The sequence below is a fragment of the Colius striatus genome, chromosome 13, assembly GCF_028858725.1.
Source record: "Colius striatus isolate bColStr4 chromosome 13, bColStr4.1.hap1, whole genome shotgun sequence".
In the NCBI taxonomy this organism is placed as follows: domain Eukaryota; kingdom Metazoa; phylum Chordata; class Aves; order Coliiformes; family Coliidae; genus Colius; species Colius striatus.
Window position 1 is genome coordinate 8,830,287 of NC_084771.1, and position 25,900 is coordinate 8,856,186.

Sequence of the window (25,900 nt, forward strand, 5' to 3'; positions counted from 1 at the left end):
ATTCATGGTGAGTCCAGCACCACAGATTCACAGGAAGGACAGATCCAAGTTGCCTGTGGCCTGTGTGTCAGAGAGCCACCATAATAATGGGAAATGACAGCAATACCTCACCTTCTATGGTTTCCAAGCACTCTCCAGCCATTAACTAATTAATAACCTGCACAGAATCCCTGGGAGGTGGCCAGCAGGCTGGTTCTTTGTTGGAGGAAGGTTAAATGGAGATTCTAACGGCTTTGGACTCTTGAGAGCCCAGCTCAGATACCCAGTCACTGTGCATAGGCAGCACCACTTTAAGTGGAACCCAAGCTCTTTCCCTGTCATAGGGCCAGGTAGGAAATGATTCTCTATCTCCTTGGCACCAAGACTTTGCAGAAAAGAGTGGGAGTGGAAGAAATGCTATTAAAAAAGTTTTCACTAAGGAGTGGAAAAACTGTTTCTGGGGAATCTGGATCCTCTGCCAGGGTACCTGACAGGCTGGTGCCTGAATGGAACCTGGGTTTCCCACTCCTCACAGCCCCAAGTCCACACTTTCTTCAGTTGCTGTCTGAGGGAACATAAATGCTGTTCTCTCTCTGTTTCATCCAGAGACACGTCCTTCTGGACTGGACCAGAACAGTGCTGTGTTCCCATGAAAAGATTGTCTTTCAAGCCACTGACATGTAACTTGCTGAAAAATTCATGAGCAGCTCCAGTCAGAGACCTTGTCTGTCCCAGGAGCACGGCCTGTGCCTGCTGGATGGCGATGTGCCTGCAGGGAGGCAGAGTCCTAAGTACAGGATCAGTCCCAGGTGACCAGGCATTTGTTACAGCATACTTGTAGCCACTGAGAAATGAGGGAATGGAGGCAAGTTGTAATTATGCAATTGGCCAGAGTCCCCATGGTAAGTCAGTTACAGAGCAGAAGGGAACATCAGATTCCTGGCATTTGGTCCCTTGCTCCTGCTCAGGGATCTCCTTACAGGACAGGAGAAGCCCTTCTGATCTTGGGATTTGATTTAGATGTTGAAGGTTGTATTTTAAAAAGACCTTATTTCCCCTTGAGAACAGCAGAGATTATGGGGATGTCAATAACAGAATTAATGGGGTTTGTGAAAGAAATGAGTGATGTAGCTGGAGGGGACCAGAGGCTGCAAATGTGCAGAGGGGATGTGGTCAGTGCATCTGGCACTGAAGAGTACTCAGTAAGTGACGTGACCACCTGCTCCTACAGCTGCAGGCAAGTGTTTGAATGTCAGAACAGCAAAGTAAAAGTATCAGAGGGTATGCATCTCTACAAGGTAAGGCTTTGTGCTGCAAACCACCTGATGGCTCAGGGCAGGAGGGTGATAAAGTTGCCTTTCTGCAGATCTTTATGTGGGCTGGGCTGTTCTGGATGGTGGACAGCTAACAAGCGAAGCAGTACACTGGGGCAAAGGACAACTGTGCTGTCGTTGTCTTCAGCTGGCAGTGATTGCTCTTCTGTGGAGTACAGGAGATACTCTGTACCATTTAATTCAGCATATGGATTTGATATATTGGCTGCTGTGTGTCCAGGGGGCAGAATCTGGGAACTCCAGTTGTATTTCTTGGCTGGAGAGCTTACAGCTGCCAGCGGTGGATGCTAGACACAGGTGGTGGTGTGTTTGTTAATTTATCTCATTTTTACATCCATAGATTTATTAAGGCAATTTGGAGTGGTAATTTAATCTCTCTGCATCGATTTCCTGATTTGTAAGCTCTTTGCAGCCTGGTGCCTGTGTTCTGGGTAGCTCAGGTAAGCTCTGCTCTGCTCCTGCATGCCAAGGGGGAGCTTTGGCTGGCACAGGCTGTGTGGAGTGCAGTCTGCAATGTCTGGCTTTAGTGCTTTTTCTCATTTAGGCTGAAAGGCTGAGACTTTTGGCAGTGGAAAGCCCAGGGCCCTGGCTCTGCAGACAAGTGTGTGATCTGTCTAATGAAAGTTCACTGATCACTTCAGAAGTGCTTTGAGATTATCGGAGTTAGGGATGGCTGTTACTGAAACCCACCTGTATGGTGTCAAGGAGTTTCATTACTTGTAACTGGTGAAGACCTTTGTAAACACAAGATTCAATGACGCTTCACAGGGTGTAAACATTCAGTGTAGGGTTTTTTTCCAGATAATGAAAGAAAAACATTTTAGAACACAGAAAGTAATATGGGAACAAGATCTGTAAAGTGCTGTGTTTATGTAGGAGCTGTTGTGGGCTGAATTGAATCTGAAGATAATTAAATAGTAATAAGCCATGGTGTGATGACAGTAAACCATGGTGTGATGGCAGTAAACCATGGTGTGGTGGCCCCCGTTTCCCAGCAGAGGCTCATTCAAGTGTGCACACCGTTCTGTGTTGGCCCAAATTAGACTCAGGTCCTTGAATGAGATGTGTGCCCAGTGGTACAGCAGGACTTTTGTGGGCCTGGCCTGCACAGAAGGTGACAGAGGGCTGCCCGTTCTGAGCTGTGGCTTTGCCTTCACACTTGCTTTCTTCCCAGGCTTTGTGCATGTCCTGGCTGGCGCCTTGGCGTTTGGCCCCAGCGTGGCAGGTGGCCTGTGCTGAGCCTTAGAGATGCCCTTGACTGCAGAGCACAGGGAGCTTAGTCCTTGGCAGGATTGGGCCAAGTGGGGCTGAGTCAGAGAAAGGGCAAGCAGCCAGGGCTTTTTCCTCACAAAGGCAAGGAAGCTGAATTCATTTCGTTCTTAAAGGAGTGTTTAGCTCCTCACATTGGAAGGGCCCATAGAAACCTGATACAGCATTGCTGGAGTCTGTTTGATGACTTCAGTGGGAACTGAATAAGGCTCCAAATGTGTTAAAGTCTTTGCACTTTTAGCTGTAACGATGATGCTGATAAGCAGAATTGAATTAAAGGTAATAGAGGGAAGAGCTGTCTTCGCTGTACTGTTACCTGCTTTCTCTTGATAGAGAATTCTACATCAAGATTATTTTAGGTTTGGCTTTGTTTCCTCATGGTATCATACTCTCCTTAATAAATAATTTGTGGCTCTTTGTGACAATTTTCTTTACTCCTGAAGAGAGGAGATCCAGTTTCCTCTCCTTGCTGGCTTTGAGGTGTGTAGTTGCAAACAGCTTCTACCTTCTCTTCTTAACAGTTTTGCACCTTGGGAACGTTTATCTAGTGCAAGGCAAATGTTTTCTCTGGCACAGGAAGGTTTTATTATCTGATTTTGTTTCTGGTGGCAAATAAGAGCTGTTTGAGCTGGAAGAGGTTGTTACTTTTCCAAAAGAACCTTCATCTCTGAAAAGGATGAGGATGCTTTCGTTCAGGTATAGCAGTTAAACAAACAGGGTCAGTGGTCACTGCCTTTCCCTAGAGGCTGCTTTTAGGTTTCCCTCTGAAATTTACCACAATGAAGGGGAAAAAAAGAAATGGCATTTGCCTTGGGTGTAGTCCCTGGGGTTGTTTTCATGGTCCTTTCTCTGGACTTGTGATGCAGACAGTGCTGGTGACCAGTGAGGTGTGGATGGAAATGCCACGTTCCAGGCAGCATAGCTGGTGACCCCTTTTCTGTGTGAGCAAATGTACTTTGTGAGCTGTTAGGCATCAGCTGGTAAACGGGATGGGTCACTTGCTGTTGCTGGCTTTGCTTCAAGGCATCTTGGTGATGCTGTGCGCTGCTTTGTAGGACTTTGGTACCTCAGGACTGGGCAGGGATGAGGAGGCATCTGCCTAAGGCTGTAAATTAGGGAGGAGCTGACACAAAATCACAGCAAAACAACTTCTTGTAGAGCAGCTTCTTGGAGTGGCTCAAGAGGTGAGGATTGATTTAGGTCTCCAGCACAGCAACTGGGGCTGTGTTACCTGTGTTCCCAGCCCCTGGCTGTGACTGTCTCCAGCCTTGCTGGGCTTAGTGGAGACAGCAGGCTGTGTTGTCTGGCTGTGCTTCCTGAGATGACCCTGACCCCACCTTCTGCTGCTGAGGAACCCTTGAGCCCCAGGATGGAGGTTCTTGGCCCCTTGGCACTTTGCCCATCACCACAGTGTGTGCTGGTGGCCTCAGATGTTCCCAGACTTCAGAGTGCTGGGTCAGAGTCTGCAGAGCTTCTCCAGCTCAGTACCCTGCAAAGTGCTCATTGTATCCTTTGCTCTAAGAATTTCTTTAAAGGCCTCGGGGCTAAATGCAGGGCCAGGAATTAAGCTCCCTAGGAACAGGCTTGCTCTGTGATAGTTCTAGGGTCACAGTTAGCCTTCGTGACCTGTTAGTCTCTTAATTGGTTTAGTATATTCTGTGCTCTTTTCTTTTTGTGTTCTGCTTTTTTAAATCAAAGCCTCTTGTCTTGTAATGCTTCCCAGAGACACATTCACCTGAAAATTACAATGTTTCTCAATCAGATATGTTTGTCATCTCATGTTTGCATGGCCTTGCTGCCAAGCAGTGGATGGTTCTGTCTGTGAGCTTCTGTCAAGGTGACAATGCCTCAGGTTTTCCGAGGCTTTTTTTTTATCAAGAGCTTATATTTGGCCACTGACCTCAGAACATTTGGGGTTTTATTCTACGTTTTCAAGTTTTGGTGGCATTTCTCCAGTCCAAGGTTGCCTTTCATCATTGCAGCTGGCTCTGCAATCCAGCTGGAATCGAATTGGTCTTTGATTTAATGGCACAGCAGCAAACATAGCTGTAGAATGGCTGGCAGCTTCTTTAGCAGAGCCTGTTCGGCTGCTGGGATTGTACTGCAGAGATCCTTCTTCTCACAGGAGCATCCTCAGTCTCTGCAGTCACTCTTGTTAGCTGCTTTCTGGAGAAACTGCCTCATGAAGGTGTTCTGTTTTCTGTAGCTGTTCATCCTGTTGCTCTGAGCTGAGTATTTTCCTTTTGGCCTGTCTTTCTGCCCTGTGCTCTGGGCCACAAAGCCTCTGTTTTCAGGCAGTCTGTCTCTCTGTGCTTTCTGGGCTCCTTTAACCTCATTCCTACGTGATGTAAATACTCTCTTTGGGCCTGTCACTCTCTTTCATGCTCCCTGGATCCTGGCAGGCTCCCCTGTAATCTGGAAAGGTGTGTGTCTCAGGTGTGACCTGTTTCACTAGGGGACCTCTAGTATCTAGAAACACACAGACATGGTCACAGCCCTGGAACCAAAGCATTTATTCTTTTCTCTGCTTTATAGGTTTGCCTGAACAGTAGTGCCTTAAGTCAGGCTCATTTAGTCTGACAGTGCCCACCTGTGGGTGCACGTCTGGGGACCTCCAAACCTTTGGCTCTTGTTTGTGGTGGCTGGAGGATAAAGACAGGAGGAACTGTTAAGGTTTTCTTGAACATTTGTGTCCTTGGATACTGCTTCTGTGTTGTCCTCTCAGTTCTCAGCCTTCTTTGCTTCTTGCAGCATAGATAACAATGCAACTGTCACTTTGTGCCTCACAAAATGATCAATTAATATGCTTCAGTTTTCAGGTCTGAGGTTAGAAATAGAAAGAATGGGATGTCAGACAGTAGTAGACTTCAGCCAGCACCAGGGTAAACCTTGATGAGCTCATTTAAGAGCAAGTTTCTTTGCAAAGCTTTTATGCCATAAATCTGATGTGTGCCTGGCACAAGGAATCTATTTTGGGTCCTGTTGTTGTCCTCTTTCTTCCTCCCTTGCTGTTTTGTTTGTTTACTTGTTTCTGTGCTTTTTGATGGTTCCTTCTTTTTGGTGCTTTCTTTGACCTGACACAAGATTGCATTAGTGTCAACTGATGCTCTGGGAGTTTGTACTTCTGTAGGGATTTGGATTAGAACCTCAGGCTGCTCTAGAAACTCCTGCTGAGCAATGGAAGCTTTACAAAGGAGCAAGTGCAGATGGCCCTGAGTGCAGAGACCTTCAGAGACGGGAGTACCCTGATGTGTTGGGAACAGATGTGGCTTGTCCCTGGTCTGCTTGTATCAAAAAGTTTGCGTCTTTTTGCATCAGTGACTTGCAAATGTGCTCCCAGGCTTTTCAGGTGAGGCATCAGTGGTCTACAAAGCAGCTGAGTGGTTTGTTCTAGTGAAGGTTTTCAGGAAACAAGAATGGAACCCAGATGTATGAGCTACCCACCAGTTGCTCTAACTAGGGTTTGTAGTACGCACATAGTGCCATGTCTAAAAGTAGAGGGGTCCCTGCTGACTCCAGAATCCTACCTTACAGTGACTGAGGCTGGGATGTCCTTACTCCTGGATGCCACCGTATTTTGGGAGGTTGGTTGGTCCTGGACTGGTTGTAGCCTCTATGCAGGAGGTTGTGGATGAGTGCAGAGGAAAAGTGATTCACCAAACCCCTATATTTTTTCATGTAGGTTGTAAGAGGATGGTGAAGTGCTTTCTTATTGTAACGTGGAGTCGTGGAGCACTGCTCTGGAGCAGAAGATTATTCTTTTGAATAATGAGGCTTTCATACCTGTTTTAGCAGTTGGAAAATACCAGCCCGCTGTGGCAGATTTGGTGTGTGGCTCTTGTTTTGCTTTCTGCATATAGATGTCATTTCTTCCCTGACCTATTTAGGAACGTTGTACGTTTCTTCTCCTGGTTTTCCCACCCTGCTGCTCTGAAGCCAGGGTCTAGCTGGCAACTGGGAAGAGGTGGGTGCAGCAAGTGCTCCTTTTGCCCCTCTGACTGCTCCAGATCCACAGTACCCCCAAGGTAGAGCTGCCACTGCGCATCATAAGATCACTAACGCAGCAGGTGAATGTTAGATGCATGAAGGTAGTCAGCTGGAAATAAAAGGCCTGGCAAAGAATAAAAGGCAAAACGTTGTCCCTGGGGAAGTAAAAGGGAATGTGAATGCCTTCCTGCCCTAGTGCCCTGAAGAGATGATGTAGAATCTGGAACACATCCACCTCCTGAGTGAAAGGCATGTGACAGCCTGGACTTCTCCCTTTCCTTATGTGGAGGCAGGAACTGTGTCCTTCCAAACATACCAGAGTGCCTTGGGGAGATCAGTACAGCAAATCTCATATGGTGTTGGTCTCTGTCTTTCCTCGTGACATTTGGAGGCCTGAAGTCCATCTCTTGCTCTGCTGATTATAGGGTCTTTGTTTCCAGGCCCAGCAGCAGAACTGGAGGCATCCAGAGGACTCCCTGTTCTTTATTTTTCCTTCTTGGAGTGGGGTTCCCCTCCTGACTCTTCCTGGCAATCTTGTGCTGGCTTTAAGTCTTTGAAATGTCAGATTCATTCTCACAGAGGTTTAGTGTTACCACATCAAGTTTCTCAGTTCACAGACTAAGGATAGCGAAAGGTGACTGGAAGGTGCTAGAAAATGGCAACTATCATTTTCAGTTCCTGCTATTCTCTTGCTGCTTCCTCATCTGTCCCACAGGTGTGTGGTGGGTGCTTATAGGCTTGGCCTTCATGTGTGTGGTGGGGCACAGTCCAGTGCGTGAGCAGAGAGGAGTTGTGGTCTGCACATTATCCCCTCCTCTCGCTGGCTTCCTGGAGAGCTGCACACGTGTGTCTCGAGGCCAAACCAGTTCTTGGTCTGGAGAGGAAGAGGCCACAACCATTTCTTTGGTGCATTTTGCTGGTGTGGGTTGGGATGCTGCTGTGCTGGGGCGTTGCTGTGTTGGTGTCTCCAATAAGTAGCTTTTCTTGGTTTCCATTTGAATACCTGGAGAACAAAACTGAACCTGAGGCTTAAACTCTGAGGTAGGAATAATGCAATCCATATGGAGAATTATTTCAGTGTCTCTGCAGTGGTTTAAATCTGCACTTGATTTCACACAAACACTTTCATGTGTAGGCAAGGAATGGAATGCTGTGGAATGAGGGATATTGGACAGGCACAGCTGATTCTGAGACATCCCTTGCTGCCCTGTGCAGCCCTTCAGCTGTGTAAATAAAAAGCAGAAGAGGGAGTGGTCATATTTGTTAGGTTTTCCTCTTGCATATGAATGTCTTTTCTAGGTACTTTTTCATTATTTCTTTTCAACCCCAGAGAAATGTTTCCTATTGTATTAAAAGAAGAAAAAGGGGGAAGAGGGGGAAAGGCCATGAGCACATGGAGATAATTCTGGGAGTTCCCATCTTTTGGTATCCTTAATGTCTTCCTCTTTTAGCTGCTTCTGCAGCATCCATTGCCTTGGCAGTCTAAGCAGGTCTCCAGATTCAGTGGCTCAGAGCACAACCTTTCTGTTTCAAATCACGAGTCAAAACTACATGACAAAAATACTCCCAAAGCTATCTGGGGTTGGGCACATGGGGATAGAGGTGCTGGTGGCTCTTCCCAACAGGAGGGCAGCCAGGATGGTGGGAGCTCACCACATCTGACTGGCTGGCAGAAGTGTCCTGGTGACAGGGTATGGTGTGTCCCTGCCTTTGTCAGATAAACACAAGTCACATTTCCTACCCAAAATAGTTACCTGAAAGTGTTCAAATCTGTCAGTGTCTTCAAAACCAGAATGCCCAAGAGGCTGCCTGGCAGGGGCACTTTCCTGGCAGGTGAGCTTTGACCATGCACATACTACCCATGCTCCCCCTTCCCCATTTCATTGGCTTGTTTCTGTACATGGTTCTGTGTTTTGGGTTGTTCTGCAGCCGCTTTGGTGTGACCATGTTCTGAGGCTGTGCCACTGCAAGGTGCTCACTGAGTGGAACCCATAGGAACGTGCTTCATTTGATTAGTGAATTCCTGGGCAAAGTTTCCTGTGGAAAGTTGTTTCACTGCCCCACAGCCTCTGTACACACACTTCTTCCCCTCCCAGGTCATGTAACCATCCCAAAGCTGCAGTGGTGTAGCGAGCAGCCAGGATCCCAGCAGCAGCACAGTTTGAACCCATTGCTTTTGTTTTGATGTGATTTAAGAAACATCCACAAAGAAAATACATTGGGCTGGGATTGTGCTCAAGGGCTCAGCCCCATCCCTCGGGGGCTTGACTCTCCAGTTTTCCTTCCACAGTGTCTTGCAGCTATGCTATCCTTGATCATGTTATGCCATATATTAAGCACTGGTTAAGCATAGCCCTTAAATATACACCTAACACACAGCACTGGCTTCAGGGGTGCAGAAATAATGCCATCTTTAGAAATAATCCCTTATTTTGGGACTGCAGCCTGAAGAGCCGTGGGTTTGTACAGAGAGGAGAACTGGGAGGTGCTCTGTAAAAACCTGGGCAAGCCCAATACTTGTTGCCCTTGGAAAAGTGAGAAGCTGGGAAGCCTTTGTAGTGGGATTGGGTACTGGGAGTCCTGCAGGGCAGCAGTGGGAAGAGGCTCTTAAAGCAGGTGGGCTGAAGGGTGCTGGGGGATGAGTCAGATGTGTTTTGTTTTGTGTGCAAGTGTCGCCTGTAGTTGCATCGGCACTTTTCAGAGAAAGAGTTGAAAGAGCTGTGGAAAGGAACGTAGGTGGGTAGGTAGACTAAGTGTTTGAAGGCCCTTTGCTGAAAAATGCTGTTAAATGGAAATGAAGCCAGGGGAAAAAAAGAAGTGTTTGCAGGGTACTTTGATGGGTTGTGACAAGCTCTGCTGCTTCAGTCCGTCCCCAGCTCTTTGCAGTGGAACTGGGTGACTCCCGAGGTCCAGAAAAAGGACAAAATCATTTAAATTTGAAGAAATGTATAGCCAGAGCTATTAAATTCACAGCTACTGCATTCACAGCCCTTCTCTATTATTTTTTTGCTGCTGTGGCTGCAAGTGCACTGTCAAGAGTGACTTTTAAACCAGTGTTATGAAGTTACTTAGTAAAACTCTTTAATGCTGCAATGCCTAACAGAAGCTTCTTTATCCCATCCTAGAAAACAGTTTGAAGTCACTGTGACCTGGGTAGTTTTGCTTGGATACAACCTGAATTCAGCATATCCCCTCCACACAGGGATCTGCTTAGGAACAGCAAGTTCAGAGGCCAGAAGGTACTTGTAGGAAGTTTCAGAGGATAACTTCTGGGTAAATGAATACATTGGAGGAAGTCATAAGCTCCTTACAAGGTGTTTGCAAACAGAAACAGAGAGCACATTCATTAAAGAAATGACTCAGTTGGAATAATTTGTGAGCTCAGAGCATGTTTACCTGCCTGTGAGGGGAACAGGGAGGCTTAACTGGCCAATGTTTGCATTGTGCTTTGAGACAGTTGTAGGAAAGGCAGGATGAAAGTGAAGTGCTATTGCTGTGGTTTCTAGGGTTCTAGTTCCTTCTGTAGTTTGTGTGACTGCTGCCTTCTCTCAGGGTTGTATGAAGAAGGGGTGCAGTGGTTGTTTTGTAACGTGTATGTGAGGAGGGTCCCAGAAAGACCTCTTTACTCCCAAAGGCACTGAAGCACAGTGGCTGTGTCGTCCCCGTCAGCAGAGCCAGGGGACACTGTGGACCCTGAGTGCCCAGGCAGAATTGTGTGTGCTTTAGCTAATGCTGAATCTGCCTCTGTTTCTTTTACATCAAAAAGGCATCAGTACTGTATTTCAACTGAGTTGTGCAGAGCAGCCATCTGTCATGTCAGCGATACCTCAGCTGCAGCCCTCCTGTACAACTCACTCCCTGCTCTTTCAAATGAACTTTAAGAAAACTGCAAGTAAACATGCAGATGTAGAAGAGCAGATGTAGTTCTGCAGCTGGGCTGGGAAGTCCTGTATAAATACCTTCAGTGAGTACTTAAACAGGCAGAGTGTCTCAGTACTCAATAGCTAGGGAGAATCCTTCTCAGTTACATCACCATTGATTTCTGGGGTGAGTGTCGCTGGGAGCAGAATTTGGCCCACAGAACTAAGTAATAGAATCTCTTTTTGCAGGAGGTATATTTATAAACAAAGAGCGAGCATTGCATCTTCAAATTACCTTTGCAAAGCTGCTGCCTGAGAATTGGCATGGCTCCTTCCAGTCCAGGACCTCAGAAGCAGTTTTGCAGCATCACAAACTGCAACAGTATCTCCGAGGCTTTGAAAATGAACACCAGTGTCTCTGCAAACAGGATACTCTTTGTGAGGTTTTAATTGGAACCAGTCGTGTCTGAGTGCTGCAGACTTCTAAATAACGTGACAAACCTCAGAGAGCTATTGGAGGTCTATCTACAAACAGTATTCCCCAGACACACAGGGGTGAAGAGCTTGCTGGGATAAAGGCCCAGCATGAAATTGTGCTCTGGACTTGAACTGTACTCAACCAATTCCGTGTGTGTGTGTTGTTTTGAAGACATTTGGGTGCTTTGAGAATCTTCCTCTCTTCTCCCTAGCTTGGCAAGAACTAGATGCAAAAATATTATAAGAAAGGCTTTTGCAAAGGGGAAATTGAGTCATGGGGAAGCTGAATGCCATATATTTAAAGTCAGTGTTTGTCTTTACACTTAATAAAACTGGTGATTGCAAGAGGTGGAGGGGAAAGGGAGGGATGTTGGATCTTTTTCTATAACCCTGTAATAGTTATGTAGAAGCAAATGACCTGGTTGAGAATTTCATCTCAGCTTTTGCCACTGGGCTGTGAAGCCATGGCTGACATACACCCCTGTGTTTGGTACAGCAGTCTGTGTAAATGCTTCCTCAAAGCCAGTGGGCATTAAAGGGATTTTCTCAGGAAGGAGGCAGTTACTGGGTACCCATCCTCTCCGTTGCACACATGCTGTTATCTTACACATTTATTTTAAAAGGGTTACCAACACTGCCTTGGTTGCATTAATGGGGTCTTTGAGGACTGAGGTGAGGAAGGTCCTGGTGATTGTGCGCTCCATCCATTTGGTGAGCACAGTCTGGCCTCTTCCAAAAGCTCTCTGCTGACAGCCTGAGTGGCTGTCTCTGCTCAGCTCTGGTAAGGTAAAGAGCTCAGGTAGCTGTATTGCAGCAGCATGCAGTGATGGGGCACAGCATTTCACAGGTCTGCATGCAGGGTTTACCAGGATCACAGAGTCTCAAGGGCTGGAAGGGACCTCGAAAGCTCATCCAGCCCAACCCTCAGCCAGAGCAGGGCCACCTAGAGTAGGGCACACAGGAACTCATCCAAGCTGAGAAGTTTCTCAGCTAAATCTCTTGCTGACCCTGCACTTGTTACAGGATTTCTCTTAAGACTGGAGTAAAGCAGTATGAAACACTTTACAATCTGAAGTCTTAGGTGATGTATTGTGCTGCAGTGGTACATGGCAATTCTCAAAGTCAGAGTGAATGGAACAGCAGATGGGCTCTGATCAGGAAAACCAGAAACTGTAAGTCTCTTGGTGCATATTGCCTTGTGGTTTGTTTCAGTTTTCATTTAGAATGGCTTTAGAAAGTGAATATCAACCATTAAACCTTTCAGGCTATCTTCCCTCCTCTTTCTTCTTTCCTTTTTTTTTCTAGTTTAGGAGTGAATAAAAGAGCTTTGTACAGTTCTTGAAACTGAGCCTGAAACAGCTCTGGACAAAATATAGCCTTCCTTTCAAAATCTGGGAAATAATGACATCATAGGCAAATGGGGCCAGAAACCCTTAATAGTATTCATTGTGGGATGAAATCTCAGGGGAGGACCTATTGCATCAAACTGGCATTGTTTACAAATAGATCCAGTGACAGAGTTGTCCCATCCCGAGGGACAGCTGAAACTTTGTGCCTGCACAGAGTAACCTTCTTGCTTTTTGATAACGAGCTGGAAACGTGCCTTTGTGCCTCCGTGGGCAGCCTCACACCGGTGGGCTTGGGGACTGAAGGCTGTCTTTGGCACTGGAAAAGTGTTTGGAGGTGGGTTAAAGAGAAAATAGAAGCCTCTGTTTCCATAAGCTCTGAGTCTGTGAGAATTGGGGGTAGGACAGGGAGCCACATCTAGATGTCTGTGCTGGGCTTCATAGGCTGGCAGCTCCCTCCTGCTTCCCTCTGCAGGAATACCTGCATGTTGTGCATTTTCCCTTCTCCAAGGTAACACACACTGCACATCCACTTGTGGTTACCTTGCAGTAGTTGTCATCACTATCCCTTCTTTCCCCTCCTCCCTCATTACTGGAAAACCTTTGCATTTCAAGAGAGAGGTGACTAACATTGGTAATGTTAACTGACCTAAATCTACAAAAGCATTTAGTTCTCTAGGTAAAGAGGCTAGTCTGTACTTACATCAGCACAAGCCCAAGCCCAGGCACAGCTGTAGCTATTCCCTGGTGATGTTAAAGCATGTTCTTGCCTCCCTGTGTGCCTCCATAGGAGGGTGGGCCACGTTCCTCCCTCAGCAGAGCAGGTCTCCCAGTCGATCTCTGCCTGGTTGCTGGGCTGGCTCTGGTGGGGAGTGGGCACGTGCTGGGGAGCACAGCTGTCTGTGAAGGATCCCTTCTGTGCTCTCCCAGGTGGTGTGTTCTAAAGGGCAGACCCATCCCTCTGTCTGGCAGCTGCTTCCTATGCATAACTTGGTTAATTAAGAGTGTGGGATCTTTTCCACACTTCCAGGCATGAAAGAAGAGCTCTGATGAGCGGCCGTCTGGGGTTGGCTGTGACCTGTGCATGTGGAGGTGAGCAACTCCATGGCCTAGGGAAGGTCTGTCAGTCCACACAGGGCTTGGGCATACAAGTGGACATCTCCTTTGGCTGGTGAACACAAGTGCTCCAGGATCCCTGTTTCATGCTGTGTGTCCTAGGGAAAGGACTGGGAGCAGCAGTTGGTAGGATTTGCAACAGTCTGACCCTGGGATGTGTCCTTGGGATCCCTTGAGGATCCAGATGCTCAGGAATCCCTCTTTGTGGACTCAGGGTTTGGTGCAAAACAGAGAGGTGATGGGGCATTTCATTTCCCATTCCTGTCACTGGGCAGGTGCTTTGAGTCTCAGATCTGTCGTTTTGGAATCTCAAAATGAAGAATCTAAGTCCTGTAATAAAGAAGTGTTTGTTCTCTGTGTGGTAATTTGAAAATGGTAACGAAGGCTAAAATGGCCCTGCCATGGAAAACAGGCCAGAGGGAACATGTCTGCGTGTTTCAGTTGGTCAGATAGTGTCAGTCAAGGCAACATGGGTTTGATTATCCCCTGTTAATCTGTCAGCTGGAAATCCTGACAATATTCCAGCTGTATAAAAAAAATGCAGTTGTTGAAAGTGTTAACCTTGGTTCTTAGGCTAAAAAACCCCAAGCAAACAACCCTGAGACCCCTCAACCTGACCCAAGCTTTACCTGACCCACGTGAGAGCAGCAGTGAGCTCCACGACCCCTTCGTGTGACACTCACTATGGTTGGCTGATGCTTCTGAATAAAACCCCAAAACCTTACAACTTCCACAGCTGAAAAACATGGGTTGCTTCATGTTAAATGTAAGAGAGTAGCTGATGACTGCAGTAACTTGTGTTGTCTGTGAATCAGCAGACAGAGAGGTCTGAAACACACGCACAGTGATCTGCACGTGCCTTCCATAAAAGGAGCCAAGTTGATGTTAGAGGGCTTGGAAGGCAAGGTGCCCTTTGAACTGTAACCCTCAAAAACATGCAGTGTAGCCCACATCACATCTGATCTGTCTGAAATCATACTCTGCTTTCAGGCCTTCCACCACTTTGTTTCACCAAGGGTTGCTTGTTTGTGAAACCAGCTGCTTAATCCACGCTTGAAGTTTAATAGTTAGGAAACATGAGGGGATTGGAGTCTTGCCTGCCCTGTCTTTCTCCAACTTCAGAAAGCTTTGTGATAATTTCTGGGTATTTTTTTTCCCCTGTTTTTAGTGGCTAACAGAGATGTGTCCCAGCCCTTGCTGAGATACCACACTTGAAGCTTTATGGCGCTGTTACTCAAGGCTGTGGCACAACCAGTCCTGTGGTGACAGAGCTGTGTGGTAGCAGGACAGAAAGAGGAGACCTCTAATGAGGTCTGTGATAATTTCCCTGCTCAGGTTTTGATTGATTTTAAAGCAAATACATTGCTTTTTTTTATAGGCAAGTAATGTTTTAATTGGTACTTGTGCAATGAAATTGCCATTGGGAATATCATCCTTTTTGAAGTCCCACACTCCCAGGACTTAAAGCCACCTCCACATACAGAGCAGGGATGAAAAAGGGATCTTAATGGTTGTACCTCCTGTTCCCCCAAGGTGCACCCTGTTTCTTACATCATATGAGTGGTTCACTACCAGTTTCAGTAAATCCTCTAAGTTTTGCTTTAAGTCTGGTTTTAGAGGAGAATTTGGATTGTAAACAACTACAGGGGAAAAAGTTGTAGGTAAAAAAAACCCTAAATTAACAGGGATTGAAAAGGCTTTATTTTAATGGTATTGAATTGATCTTTAGGCTTGGCCACAGCATGCATTTATCGTAGCCAGCAGTAACCTTACTCAGAGCAAACTTCTAATAGAGAGGCCTCCTGATTCCAGCAGAAAGCTTTTCTTACCCTCTTTCCTCCCCTTGGCACCTTTAGGTGACAGGCACTCTGTGTTCTGCTTTGCAGGAGGCTGTGAGGGCTGCTGAAGATGTCCGATAGCCTGGATATTGAAGAGAAACCTCCAGCGCCGCCGTTGAGAATGAACAGCAACAACCGCGATTCCTCAGCGCTCAACCACAGCTCCAAGCCGCTCCCCATGGCCCCCGAGGAGAAGAACAAGAAGGCCAGGCTTCGCTCCATCTTCCCAGGAGGAGGGGATAAAAGTAAAGTATCAGCAGTGCCAATGGGTGCCTACATCTGTGTCTGCTCTCTCGTGGCTGTTGGTTGCTGTGCTCCCTTCCTGCCTCTCTTTTCTTTCTGTTTCAGTCGCACAACGTGGTAAAGTCCTTCCAAAGCCCTTCTGTTCCAATGACTCTAGTGTTACAAAAGAGGAGGGAGGTGTTCAGGTGTTGCTTGTGTTGGAAAAGCCAGTGAAACATGCACAAGCTGTGCAGCCTGCCTTTTGAAAAGAGCTTTGTGGTTCAGCTGGGGAATCCTTCCCTTTGGATTTTGTTTGACATCCACAGCAAGAAGGAGAGATGAGGTTGTCTGCTTTTGAAAGGGCATCTGCAGAAGTGAGAAGGCAACGTGCCTGGTGCTTTTGGGTTCAGGGACTTGCTTCTTGCTTATTGCCTGTGCGGTGAGCAAATGCAGAAGGGCTTGGTTTAACACCTGCTAGGTGTGGGTGCAGCAAGAGGGTCTTTTAAACCCCAGGAAACAGCACTTCAGTTGCATTCTTTGAAGTACATTTGCAGAAAGGAGTGTGTTTCGGGTCAGTATGTTTACAGAGTATAAGAGAAAGGATCTTGGCTGGTTGTAGTGCCATGGGAACTGCAGGGCTGTACCCACACGTGCTGAGGGAGCTGACTGGTGTCTCTGCAAGGCCACTCTTGATGATCTTTGGAAAGCTGTGGTGACTGGGGGATGTTCCTGATGACTGTAAAAACTCAAATGTTGCCTCTGTCTTTAAGAAGGAGGATCTGAGGAACTATGGGCCCATCCACCTCACCTTGGTCCCTGGGAAGCTAGTGGAACAAATCCTCCTAGAAAGAATTGGCACACAAATGAAGGATAAGAGTGTGACCAGGAATAGTATGGAAAATCAAGAAAGGAAGGAAGGAGAAAGAATCCAGTGGGGTTAAGACTAATGGAGCAGAAAGATAAGGACAAGGCTGCAGGGGTAGGACAGGAGGAACAGAGCAGGAAGGAGTGTGAGTGATAGTGGAAAGGACAGGGGCTGGAGGAAAGAACAGAATGAGGTGGAGGAGGTGAACAAACAGGGCATAAGCATGGGAAAAGATGACACTTAGCTGAGTCACTTTTTTTTCCCCCCACACAACTGCTCTTTTAACATCATAATGATGATGCAGTCTGTGCAAGACAGCACTCTTTCCTTGGTCTCTTTTCATCTGTAATGGGTGCTGAGGTGTGGGTGGCCCTCCTGGCTGAGTGCAGCAGGGAGTGTGTTTTGAGGGGCATTTGTAAAAAAGTCAGACAGGAATGTCCAGTATAAACCCCTTGAAGCCAGACAATGCTTGCTTCAAAGTCATGCCAGCCTATGTCAAACAAGGGGTTTGAATTGCAGGAGATGGGCAGAAGTGTCAGTTTTCAGACTGAGGAGGGGTGAGGGTGTTGCAAGGTGTTTAATTCTGTATTTAATGTATTCTGTATTTATGTATGTCTAACTGTGGCACATGTATTCATTTTCATATTATCATTAATAAACAATGATACACAGGCCTTAGAGACCCTGATACAGAGTCCCACTGTGATAGGCACAGTCTAAACCTCCTCTGTATCTTGGAGTTTCTCACTGCTGTTAGTGTGAAGTCTTGTCACATCAGATCTGTAGAGCAAGCCTGCTCAGGACCACAGTGAGGATGTGGAAACCAGACACAGTTAGGCTGGTAAGGAGGGCAGCAGAGGAGAGGTGGGATCCTGGGGTGCACATTGCTTTCCTGAAGACATGATGTGGCTCTGTATTCTGCATGAGTGCTTTATGCATGGCTTAGTTCCAGAGCTGGTGTTAACTCTTGCATACTGCAGGTGGGCACTGTAACATGTGTTCTGTTCCAATCCTTTTCCCCTGGAACAACAAATGTATTTTGTATTAGTTGGAGTGTTATTATTTTATAGAGTGGCAGCTCCCCTCTGGGCTGGTACAGAAATATCACTGGCACTAAAAAAGATCCTACCAATAGCTCTGTACTGTATTATGCAACCACATGGTAGTTGGTCTTGGAGCACACTGGTTCTCCAGGGAAGCCAGATATTTCAGGTACCTGCCAGCAGGATAGATGTTTGCACATGGTTCAAGTGTTTATCTGGGTGTCTGAGGGTTCTCCAGAACTGGCATTATTGTCACCATTTTTCAGGGCAGCTTCTGCTGAACGTGGATTCGTGATGCATCAGAGTGAAGGCAGCTTCTCTTGGTTTATTCCACTCATTCTTTATCAGTCAATAAAGCTGGGCTGAAGTGAGGTTTGTCAATAGTAAAAAGCACAGGAGATGGATGACAACAAGGGATGTTACTTTCAAAAGGTGTTAAAATAGGAGGGAGAGGAGAAACATAAGCAGATTGACTTGCTTCCAACTCTTATCTCCTTTGATAAGACACTCCACACCTGTGACTACTGGTGGAGTGACTTAGAAACAAGGAATTCCCAGGGACTAATAAAGCCAGGTCTTTATGGCTATGTGTCTTGGTTGATTGAGAGCTCAGATGAAGGTTTTCCCATGGCATTCATGGGATCTTGTTGCTGTGCAGGTTCTGTGGTTTCTAATACAGAGCTGCTGCTTCAGCCTTTTACTCAGGGAGGAGGCAGGAATAGGATCTTGGACTTCTCCTGAGCTGCTTGTTTTCACATAACTTGCAGAAATCTTCAAACACCTGAGTTTGACAAAAAGCAATTTGGAGGAAAGCCATGCAAACAGGCATGCACATGTGTGTCCTGGGTGCTTCACTTCCACAGGAGCACACACACCAGGGTCAAACAGGAGTCAGTTGCTAAAAATGAAAAGTTGATGAAAGAAAGAAAGAAAGAAAGAATGAACTGATAACAGAAATCATACTGGGTAGGGAGAGCCTAAGAAGGCTACTTCATGAACAGCTTCCTCTGGCAGCTGTGACACTGACTGGAAGAAAACCAAAACGAAGTAACACTTGCTAGACCTCCCCAGACAGGTTTACAGGCTGGTGTGGTATTAGCTTGGGTCTATCTGTCAAGCACCTTGGGTCTATTTGTCAAGTAAGATGGATGTTCATCGATTTGTTTTCCACTTTCAAAACACTGTTCAGAGCACATCTCATTTTGAAATGTTTTGACTGGAAAGCTGTGCAGAAAATAAGCGCATGTTAACATTTTGCCTCTAGCCAACAAGAAGAAAGAGAAAGAACGTCCCGAGATCTCTCTTCCTTCAGACTTTGAACATACCATTCATGTGGGATTTGATGCTGTCACTGGAGAATTCACAGTAAGTAGCCACTGTATCGTGTGCCTACCAGAGCTTCCAGTTTTTTGATGGTAAAACAACCTCCTGTTGCCAGAAACGTCAGATGTCGGCAGCCAGGCTGTGGAGAAAGACTTTTGTTTGTTGGGCTTAAGGATTTGGAGTGTTTTACTTCAGATTCAGGCTACTGTTGTTATTGTTTTCTCCAAGGATTGTCAGCAGAGTGTCTGTGGAAAATGAAAACCAGGAAGAACGTAGGTGTATGCTTTTATCAGTCCCACAAGCTGCTACAGAGGTTGGGTACTCGATGTCTTTGGAAAAGCATAAAAACCACAAGACATGTGCATAGTGGATGTCTTACTGTAGATACAGCCATTCTGCAGACAGCCCTTGGAGATGCCCACAAAGCAACAACATTGTGGAAGTCAGTTTTCATTTGATGTCCTTCAAACTTTGTCCATAGAGCAGGTGATGAGACACGTGTGTAGCCTTTATGTGTGGATAGAACAGCAGTCAGCTCTTTCTGCTTGTGTCACACCAAGTGCTGATTAAAATGAGCCTGGGGGAAGCTCCTTGAGGTATGTAAGGGGCCTCAAAGCATTTTCTCTCAAGATTGGTAGATGCTGAAACCCATAATCCTGAAAGCTAAGATGGCAGGAAGCTTAAATTTGGTTGAGCTTTGGAGGGGAAACATCAGCAGCTCTCCATCGGTAGTACCCTGTGAGCTGAGTGATCAGACTGTTACCACCACACATCAAATCATCAAGTGTGCTGGTGCTGACTGGCTGCATACACCAACCAGGCTGGGACAAATCATGGTGGACTGTCAAGAGTTTGAGCCCTGAATGTCATTTCTACATCATTGTTTTTTCCACCCTGTTGCTGTTTCTCACAAACCTTTCAACAAGCTGGGAGCCTTCTGCATGCTACAGTAGCAGCAGCAATAGTAATGACAACAGTAACAGTGGAAGGCAAAAAAGACACCCTTAGTGATAGCATGTCTTCAAAGGAGGAGTGAAATTGAATTATCCTTAGTAATTAGGAGATCCAGCTACGTTTAAAATATGTGGGCTAGTTAATTAGCCTTTTTAAAACAGATGTCACTTACAAAATCTTACTTCAAAATGTATTCTGTGCCAAACCCTTGGGCTGGATTAAATGCTCATTTTAAAAGCCCAGATGTGGTCACTTTTGATCAGACACTTAGCATAAAGCTTTGAAAATTGTCTTTTCTCTACTCTCTATCCTCATTTTCCTCTTTTTTGTGCTCTGTCTCTCCCTGTGGCCATATATTTGTTCAGGTTAATCCTCAGTGCCATTCTCTTTATCTTGGTATCATATGTTATGTTACTTTCTGCTTTTGTTTTCTCCCTTTGGTGTTACATCTCCTTTTCCTGTCTGTATTTCCTTTCCTTCCTTCCCTCTTTGTTTCACTGCCCTCCCCACTGAATGTTCTGCTGTTCATATTCTGTATTCATCCTTTCAGCCTTCTGCCTTTATTTCTGCCTTGTGCCTCAGCCTTTTTCCTCTGCCTCTATGCAAACATGATGGCTTACCATCGTGTTCTCTTGTAGCCTGACTGGTGGGGTAGTTCCTACTTAGTTTTATGTCCCTGCCAGCAGGAGCCAAAAGGAGAGGCATGGAGACTGACACACTTGTGTCCTAAGCACGAGCAGAGATCACGGTTTGGATCAGTTTGAATGTTGTTATTATCAGCCAATGTGCCAAAAAGCCTCTAGCATCAGAGATTTATTGTATTTTGGGATATTGTTTTTGGTGTCAGATGCCACCAGCACAGGTCCTGGCCTTTTACAGCACAGCACACCTGTACATGGCTGAGCGTGTCCAGCTTTATTGCTCTGGCAGAATTTCTCCTTAATATTTCTTTCCCCCTTTCAAAACAGTGGACAGGACGTGGCTGCTCTTTCACCATTACACAATATTTCTACAGCAAGGCTTGTTTTAAAAGCTGGAAGTGCAGCACTGAAGTTTGAGAAGGCTCTAACCAATGCAAAGCAAAGGGGTCACTGACTTCCCCCGTGCAGCTTTCCAGTACAGGGCAAAATGTCAGTCAAAGCAAGGCGATTCTTGCACCATTCAGAACTAGCTGCCAGCTCCCAACTAATCCCAGGTGCAAGCACTGTGTTACACATGACATCAGGCATTGGTGACTTGTCCCAACCTGGATACAAGGCGTGTAGCAGCTGGGTAGTCAGTGGTAAGTATGTCCTGCTGAAGGGACTGCCACCAGCCATACCCCGTGCAAACACTCCCACTGTCTAGTGATCACACTGTCTGTCTCTTTCAAAAGTTTGGAAGTGCCATGAGAATGTCCAATCAGTGTGCAAATACCTGGGGTTATTTTGGTTTGGTTTTGAGTTGTTACAGTTGTCGTGCCAGCATCTGCTCTCCTGGGTCTGTGCAATGCATTGGGCCATTCTCTGCCCCCTAACACACATCGCCAGCTGCATCACCTGGTTGCTCTTAGTTGCATCTCAAATCCAAGTTGCATGGGCTCCAGTTTTGGCTTTCAGGCTTCAGCACCAAGCTGTGGTGTTGCTCATGAACATGTGTTGTGTCTCCATTTCACTGTGCTTGGAGCAACCACATTTGCTGAGAAGTAGGGCTTTGAAAGCTCTGAGCGGAATCGGTTGGAAGCTGTTGGGTGGGAGCATGCTGCTAGAGCTTTGTGGTGATTTATTTTGAAGCAGCAGCTGCATTTTTGAATGGAGGAAGAGGTGTGGTTTGCAGGGCTTTGGGGAGTGTGTTTTGTAAGGCATGCATTTTGGAAACAGTTTCCTGCTCCCCAATCTAGAATCAAAACGTGGTCACGCACCAAACTTTTAAAGTGTGGAGATCATGACATTAGCAAGTGGGAGAAGGTTGTGGCCATAGATCCAAAGAAGTTGCACTTTATTAACCTAATGGATCATTTCTTTAGAACTGTCCTGATTTCCAGCCTGACACACAGGTTGTTTGCATTCTACCAATACCCAACCTCCCCGTGGGAAACCCAAGTTTGACCAGCTGCTTTCTCTGCTCCACTTTGCTGACTCGTGCACTGGCCAACTGTTGGGCCCAGGGCTGGGGAACCATTGGAAAAGCCTTGTGTAGAGCCATGCAGAAATCCTCACCTGGCTCTCAGAACTTGTCAAACAGCAAAGCCTCTGATCTTTCTCCATTAGTTTTCTTTTTTAAGTGGAAAAAAAAAAGGAACCACAGGGAGTTTTCCCAGTCACTTGCCATTAACCCTCAGTTTGGTGCTTTTATGAGGGAGAGAAAAACTGGTTTAAAAAAGAGAGGAGGGGGAATGATGCTTCCAAACTTTGGAACAGTTGTGATTTTTCTGTCTTCCTGTAGCCTGTCCACCACCTAATCTATTTGGTACCTACCTCATAACTCCCATTTTAGATGGGACTTGCCCATTTTGGCCTGTTGGTTTCCTCCTACCACCTTCTAAGTCGTCCCACATTCTGTTTTAACTTTCTTTTCTTTCTTTATTTACGTCCATTACAGCCAGATCTCTATGGCTCACAGATGTGCACAGGGAAGCTCCCAGAGGTGCGTCACAGGCCCAAAAGAATCTTGCATCCCAATGCTTCTTTGAGATGTCATAGCACTGCAGCAGCAGGTTGATGTGTGTGCAGTAGATTTGTTGCTTGGCTTATCCCACTGTTCTTTTCATTAATCCTAAACTTTGGAGGCCCATGTCACACATTGTTTTGTGGAGAACTTCTTAGGAAGAAGCTGTATTAAAGTGTTTACTTAGATTGGGGTGGCACCAAGGTTAAGTTAAAGTGTCCTTCAGGTGTAGTTTTGCATTCAGTAAGCTCCACAGTTTGCTGGCAGACGTTGGCTGTGCAGTAAATGGGGGAAATGACAGGCTTTGAAATTTAGGAAGTTATACTGGATATTTAAAGCGATTTTCCATCGGTACCAACACAGAGCTGTGGCTTTCAGTGATTGGATCAATGCTCAAATGCCACCCTCACTCACAAGATGTCCGAGAACTCGTGCAAGGCTTTGGCACTCAGCCTGTTTTCTGAGTCCCTGTTTCTGTATGTTTGCAGTAGAGAACCTACAGAGCTACAGGAGCTTGAAAAAGAGACATCCTTAGCAGCAGTGGTACCACCCAGTGTTGTGATTCTGAGAATTTAAAAGCAGATTGCTGACCCCACACTGGTCCCTGGTATGCTGGAAATTACTTGTATCAGGGTGGGGTTTACCTGTGGATCAGACAGCAGCGATCATTTCAGCACAATGTGTTTGCCTTCTTAAGCATTAAAAATCCAGTGTAAAGCTCCTAAAATACACTCTGTTGTCCACAAATATAGAATAGCCTTGTTATGTCTGCACTGAATCACCAGGAAAACAAGCTTAAGCCTTAAATCATTATTCCATGGAAGAGCAGAGTTGATTTAAAGATGAGTTTCATGCACTTTTTTTCCTATCACAGTCATAACTTTCTTTTCTTTTTGAAGTTGGATCCTGGTTTTAGCTGTATATTTTGATAGAGAAGAGAATGATTCCATCTATTGTATAAGCTGCTAATTTTAATTGTAAGGTATCAATGGCAATTTCTGAAAGTAATCTCACAGGTAGCATGGGATCTTGGTAAAGATCTGTCAGGCTGCAGCTGAGTCTGAACCCTCTTTCTTTTCCCCTTGACACCTACAGGGCATTCCAGAGCAGTGGGCCAGGCTACTACAGACCTCCAACATCACCAAACTGGAGCAGAAGAAGAACCCACAAGCTGTTCTAGATGTTCTCAAATTTTATGATTCCAAAGAAACAGTAAACAACCAGAAATACATGAGCTTTACATCAGGAGGTAAGTCACATCTCACTGTGAGAAAGGCCCCAGAGTGAGTCAGGCTGACATTCAACATCCAAGTGGTCAAGAAGCAACCTTATAAAATTCCACTTTGTGGAACGCTCCTGAAATGAATTAGATTTCACCTTTTGTCCCCTTAAATGTCATTGAAGCTGTGACTTTTCTGTGTTGCTGCTTTTTAGAGCAAAGTCAGCTATTAAATGCAACAGTCGTTACCGTTTGCAGTCAGAGCATCAGTGGCCAAAGGTCGTGTTTGCTCTTGTTTCTTTGCATCCTTGTTCCTTCACAGTGGTCAGCTTGGTGTACGGGGGGTACTTGGCTTCGTGCAGTTTGGGAGTTACTCTGGGATCCTTTGAGCAGTAGGTTATGAACTGTGAGGGGTTTTGGTGATGCTTTGTGAGAGAGGAGAATTTTCAAGGATCAGGTTGCTCTGTGTAAAGTCACAAACCTACGAGAGCCACTCTTGTGATGTGAAAGGACTTCTCTTGCCACAGAGGATGAGGAGGAAGGCAGCAGCATCTGATGCTTCTTCCAGGAAGCTCCTCCTCGTCTTCACATTGCCAGCCTGCAGATGTGATGAGCTGTCAGCTGTTCCTCTTTGTTGTGTACAGTCTGCAAGTGGCGTGGTGTTGCACAGCTGGGAGAGCAGGGCTGTGTGCCTGGGTTTTAGTTTTCCTTTGGCCCATTCTTTCTGTGTTTTGCTGGGCAGACTCTGGCTGGTGACACATCTAGCGAGTCAGCAGAGGTTTTTACTCCCTGCAGCATATCTACCTTGTTCTTTTGCTATTCCTTAATAACTGAAGTCGTTTGGAAACAAAGCCACCAGCAAGATACCTTTAGTTTGGTGAAGCTGGTGTCCATGGTTTGAGCTCATATGGGGGTGTCTCTGTCCATCAGGGTATGGACAGTGTAACATCACCTGCGGTGGGTCAGCTCCCTGCACGTGACAGGCTGTGGCAGTGGAGTCTGCAATTTCCTCAGTGTGCTGGTTCACCAACACAAAATGCCAAAATGCAGACCGGGAGAGCTGCTCACAAATCCTTCTAGTAACTGTGCAGTTCTTTCCAGCATTTCCTGCCATTTCTTTTGAGGGAAAGCATCTTTTTTTTCCCCTGAATTCCATAATTGGACTGTCTAACCTGGCAGTGTAATGTTTGCTAAAACAGCAGCTCCTTGTGTGATGAAATGCACAGTTCAAAGCTGCCAGTGGATGCTCTTGAGCTCAGGAGCTGTTACTGTGCTGTGTCAGAACTGCCACGGCCAAGGGAGATTTTGGGGGAGCTTTTGTGGGGAAACATTTTCAGTGAGCTAAAGAGAAATCAAAGCATGCAGTTCATTAAAAACAACCCAACCCAAAGCTGCTTTAGCTCCTGAGCAGAACAGAAGCACTGACTGTTAAAGACAATCTGCATTTTTGTAACCAGTTTTCTCTTTATTTGCTGGTAGAACAAGACAAAAAATAGACAGAAGAAACTGTAGAAAAAGAATAACCTGTTCCATTGTCCTGTCTTGCTCTGTAAGAGAACTGTTAGTACTGGAGGGATGTTGTGAAAGGGAAATGCTCTGTATTTGGATTTGTTGTGTGGGATTCCCCATAACAGGCAGCTTTGTAACCACATCTGGTGAATTTTCTCTTGCCCGTTGCAGATAAAAGTGCCCATGGATACATAGAAGCCCATCCTTCGGTGAGTGTGACAGTACCCTCTGGCTTTCTTGATGTCTAAGAACTGTGGAGCAAGCTTTGCCTTTTGTGACAGAGTCCACGTTAGTGTCTGCAGCAGCAGAAAAGGGCTTGCTGGCTGTTTGCTCATTTTCTAAGACCTTTTCAAGAGATGGAAGTCTGGTTTAGCAGCCAGAAGATTGCTTGCTGTTCCTAGCCAGGGTGGGATAGATCATTTGCAACAATATGCAGTGCTGTCTAATTAGCCCACTTTAATTTAGTTTTAACAACTTCCAGTCTGTTTCTGTTAAATTATGTGACTTATCCTCAGTACAGCTGGATGTGTAGCTGAATGTAAATAAGGTTATAATTGATATGTAACTCACTGGAACTGTGGAAGTTTGAAGTAATCATGCACTGTAATTAATAGCAGATTGCCATGGCAATCACAAAGGTGTAGGCATGACATCCACGTTAGTATTGACCAGATTTATTAGTGTTAATGTTAGTGCATTAAATAGCAAGTGGCTGAATGGGGATTTGGCCCTTTATTCTCAAGCATTAAGCAACTTAATTTTAGGTCTGTGATTACACAGCAAAGAGTGTGGATGGTGAAAGAAAAATCACCTGTGAATATTCACACTTCAGGTTTTCAGTTGGTTCTGCTCCACTGGTTCATTACCTTTAGTAACACACGGCTGTGGAAGGAAGTTTGAGGTTCACCAGAGC

The 25,900-nt window shown here is 45.9% G+C and overlaps 1 protein-coding gene across 2 annotated transcripts in view; it reads left to right on the top strand.

Annotated features, from left to right (window-relative positions):
• The window catches only part of PAK3 (p21 (RAC1) activated kinase 3), a 65,895-nt gene that overhangs the window by 13,351 nt on the left and 26,644 nt on the right, over positions 1–25,900 (top strand). For both annotated transcript variants that reach the window (XM_062006970.1, XM_062006971.1), the window contains exons 2-5: positions 15,255–15,451; positions 18,601–18,701; positions 23,355–23,508; positions 25,159–25,196. In XM_062006970.1, the coding sequence (XP_061862954.1) occupies positions 15,277–15,451; positions 18,601–18,701; positions 23,355–23,508; positions 25,159–25,196 (468 nt within the window). In that variant the 5' untranslated portion in view covers positions 15,255–15,276. The remainder of the gene's footprint in view (positions 1–15,254; positions 15,452–18,600; positions 18,702–23,354; positions 23,509–25,158; positions 25,197–25,900) is intronic.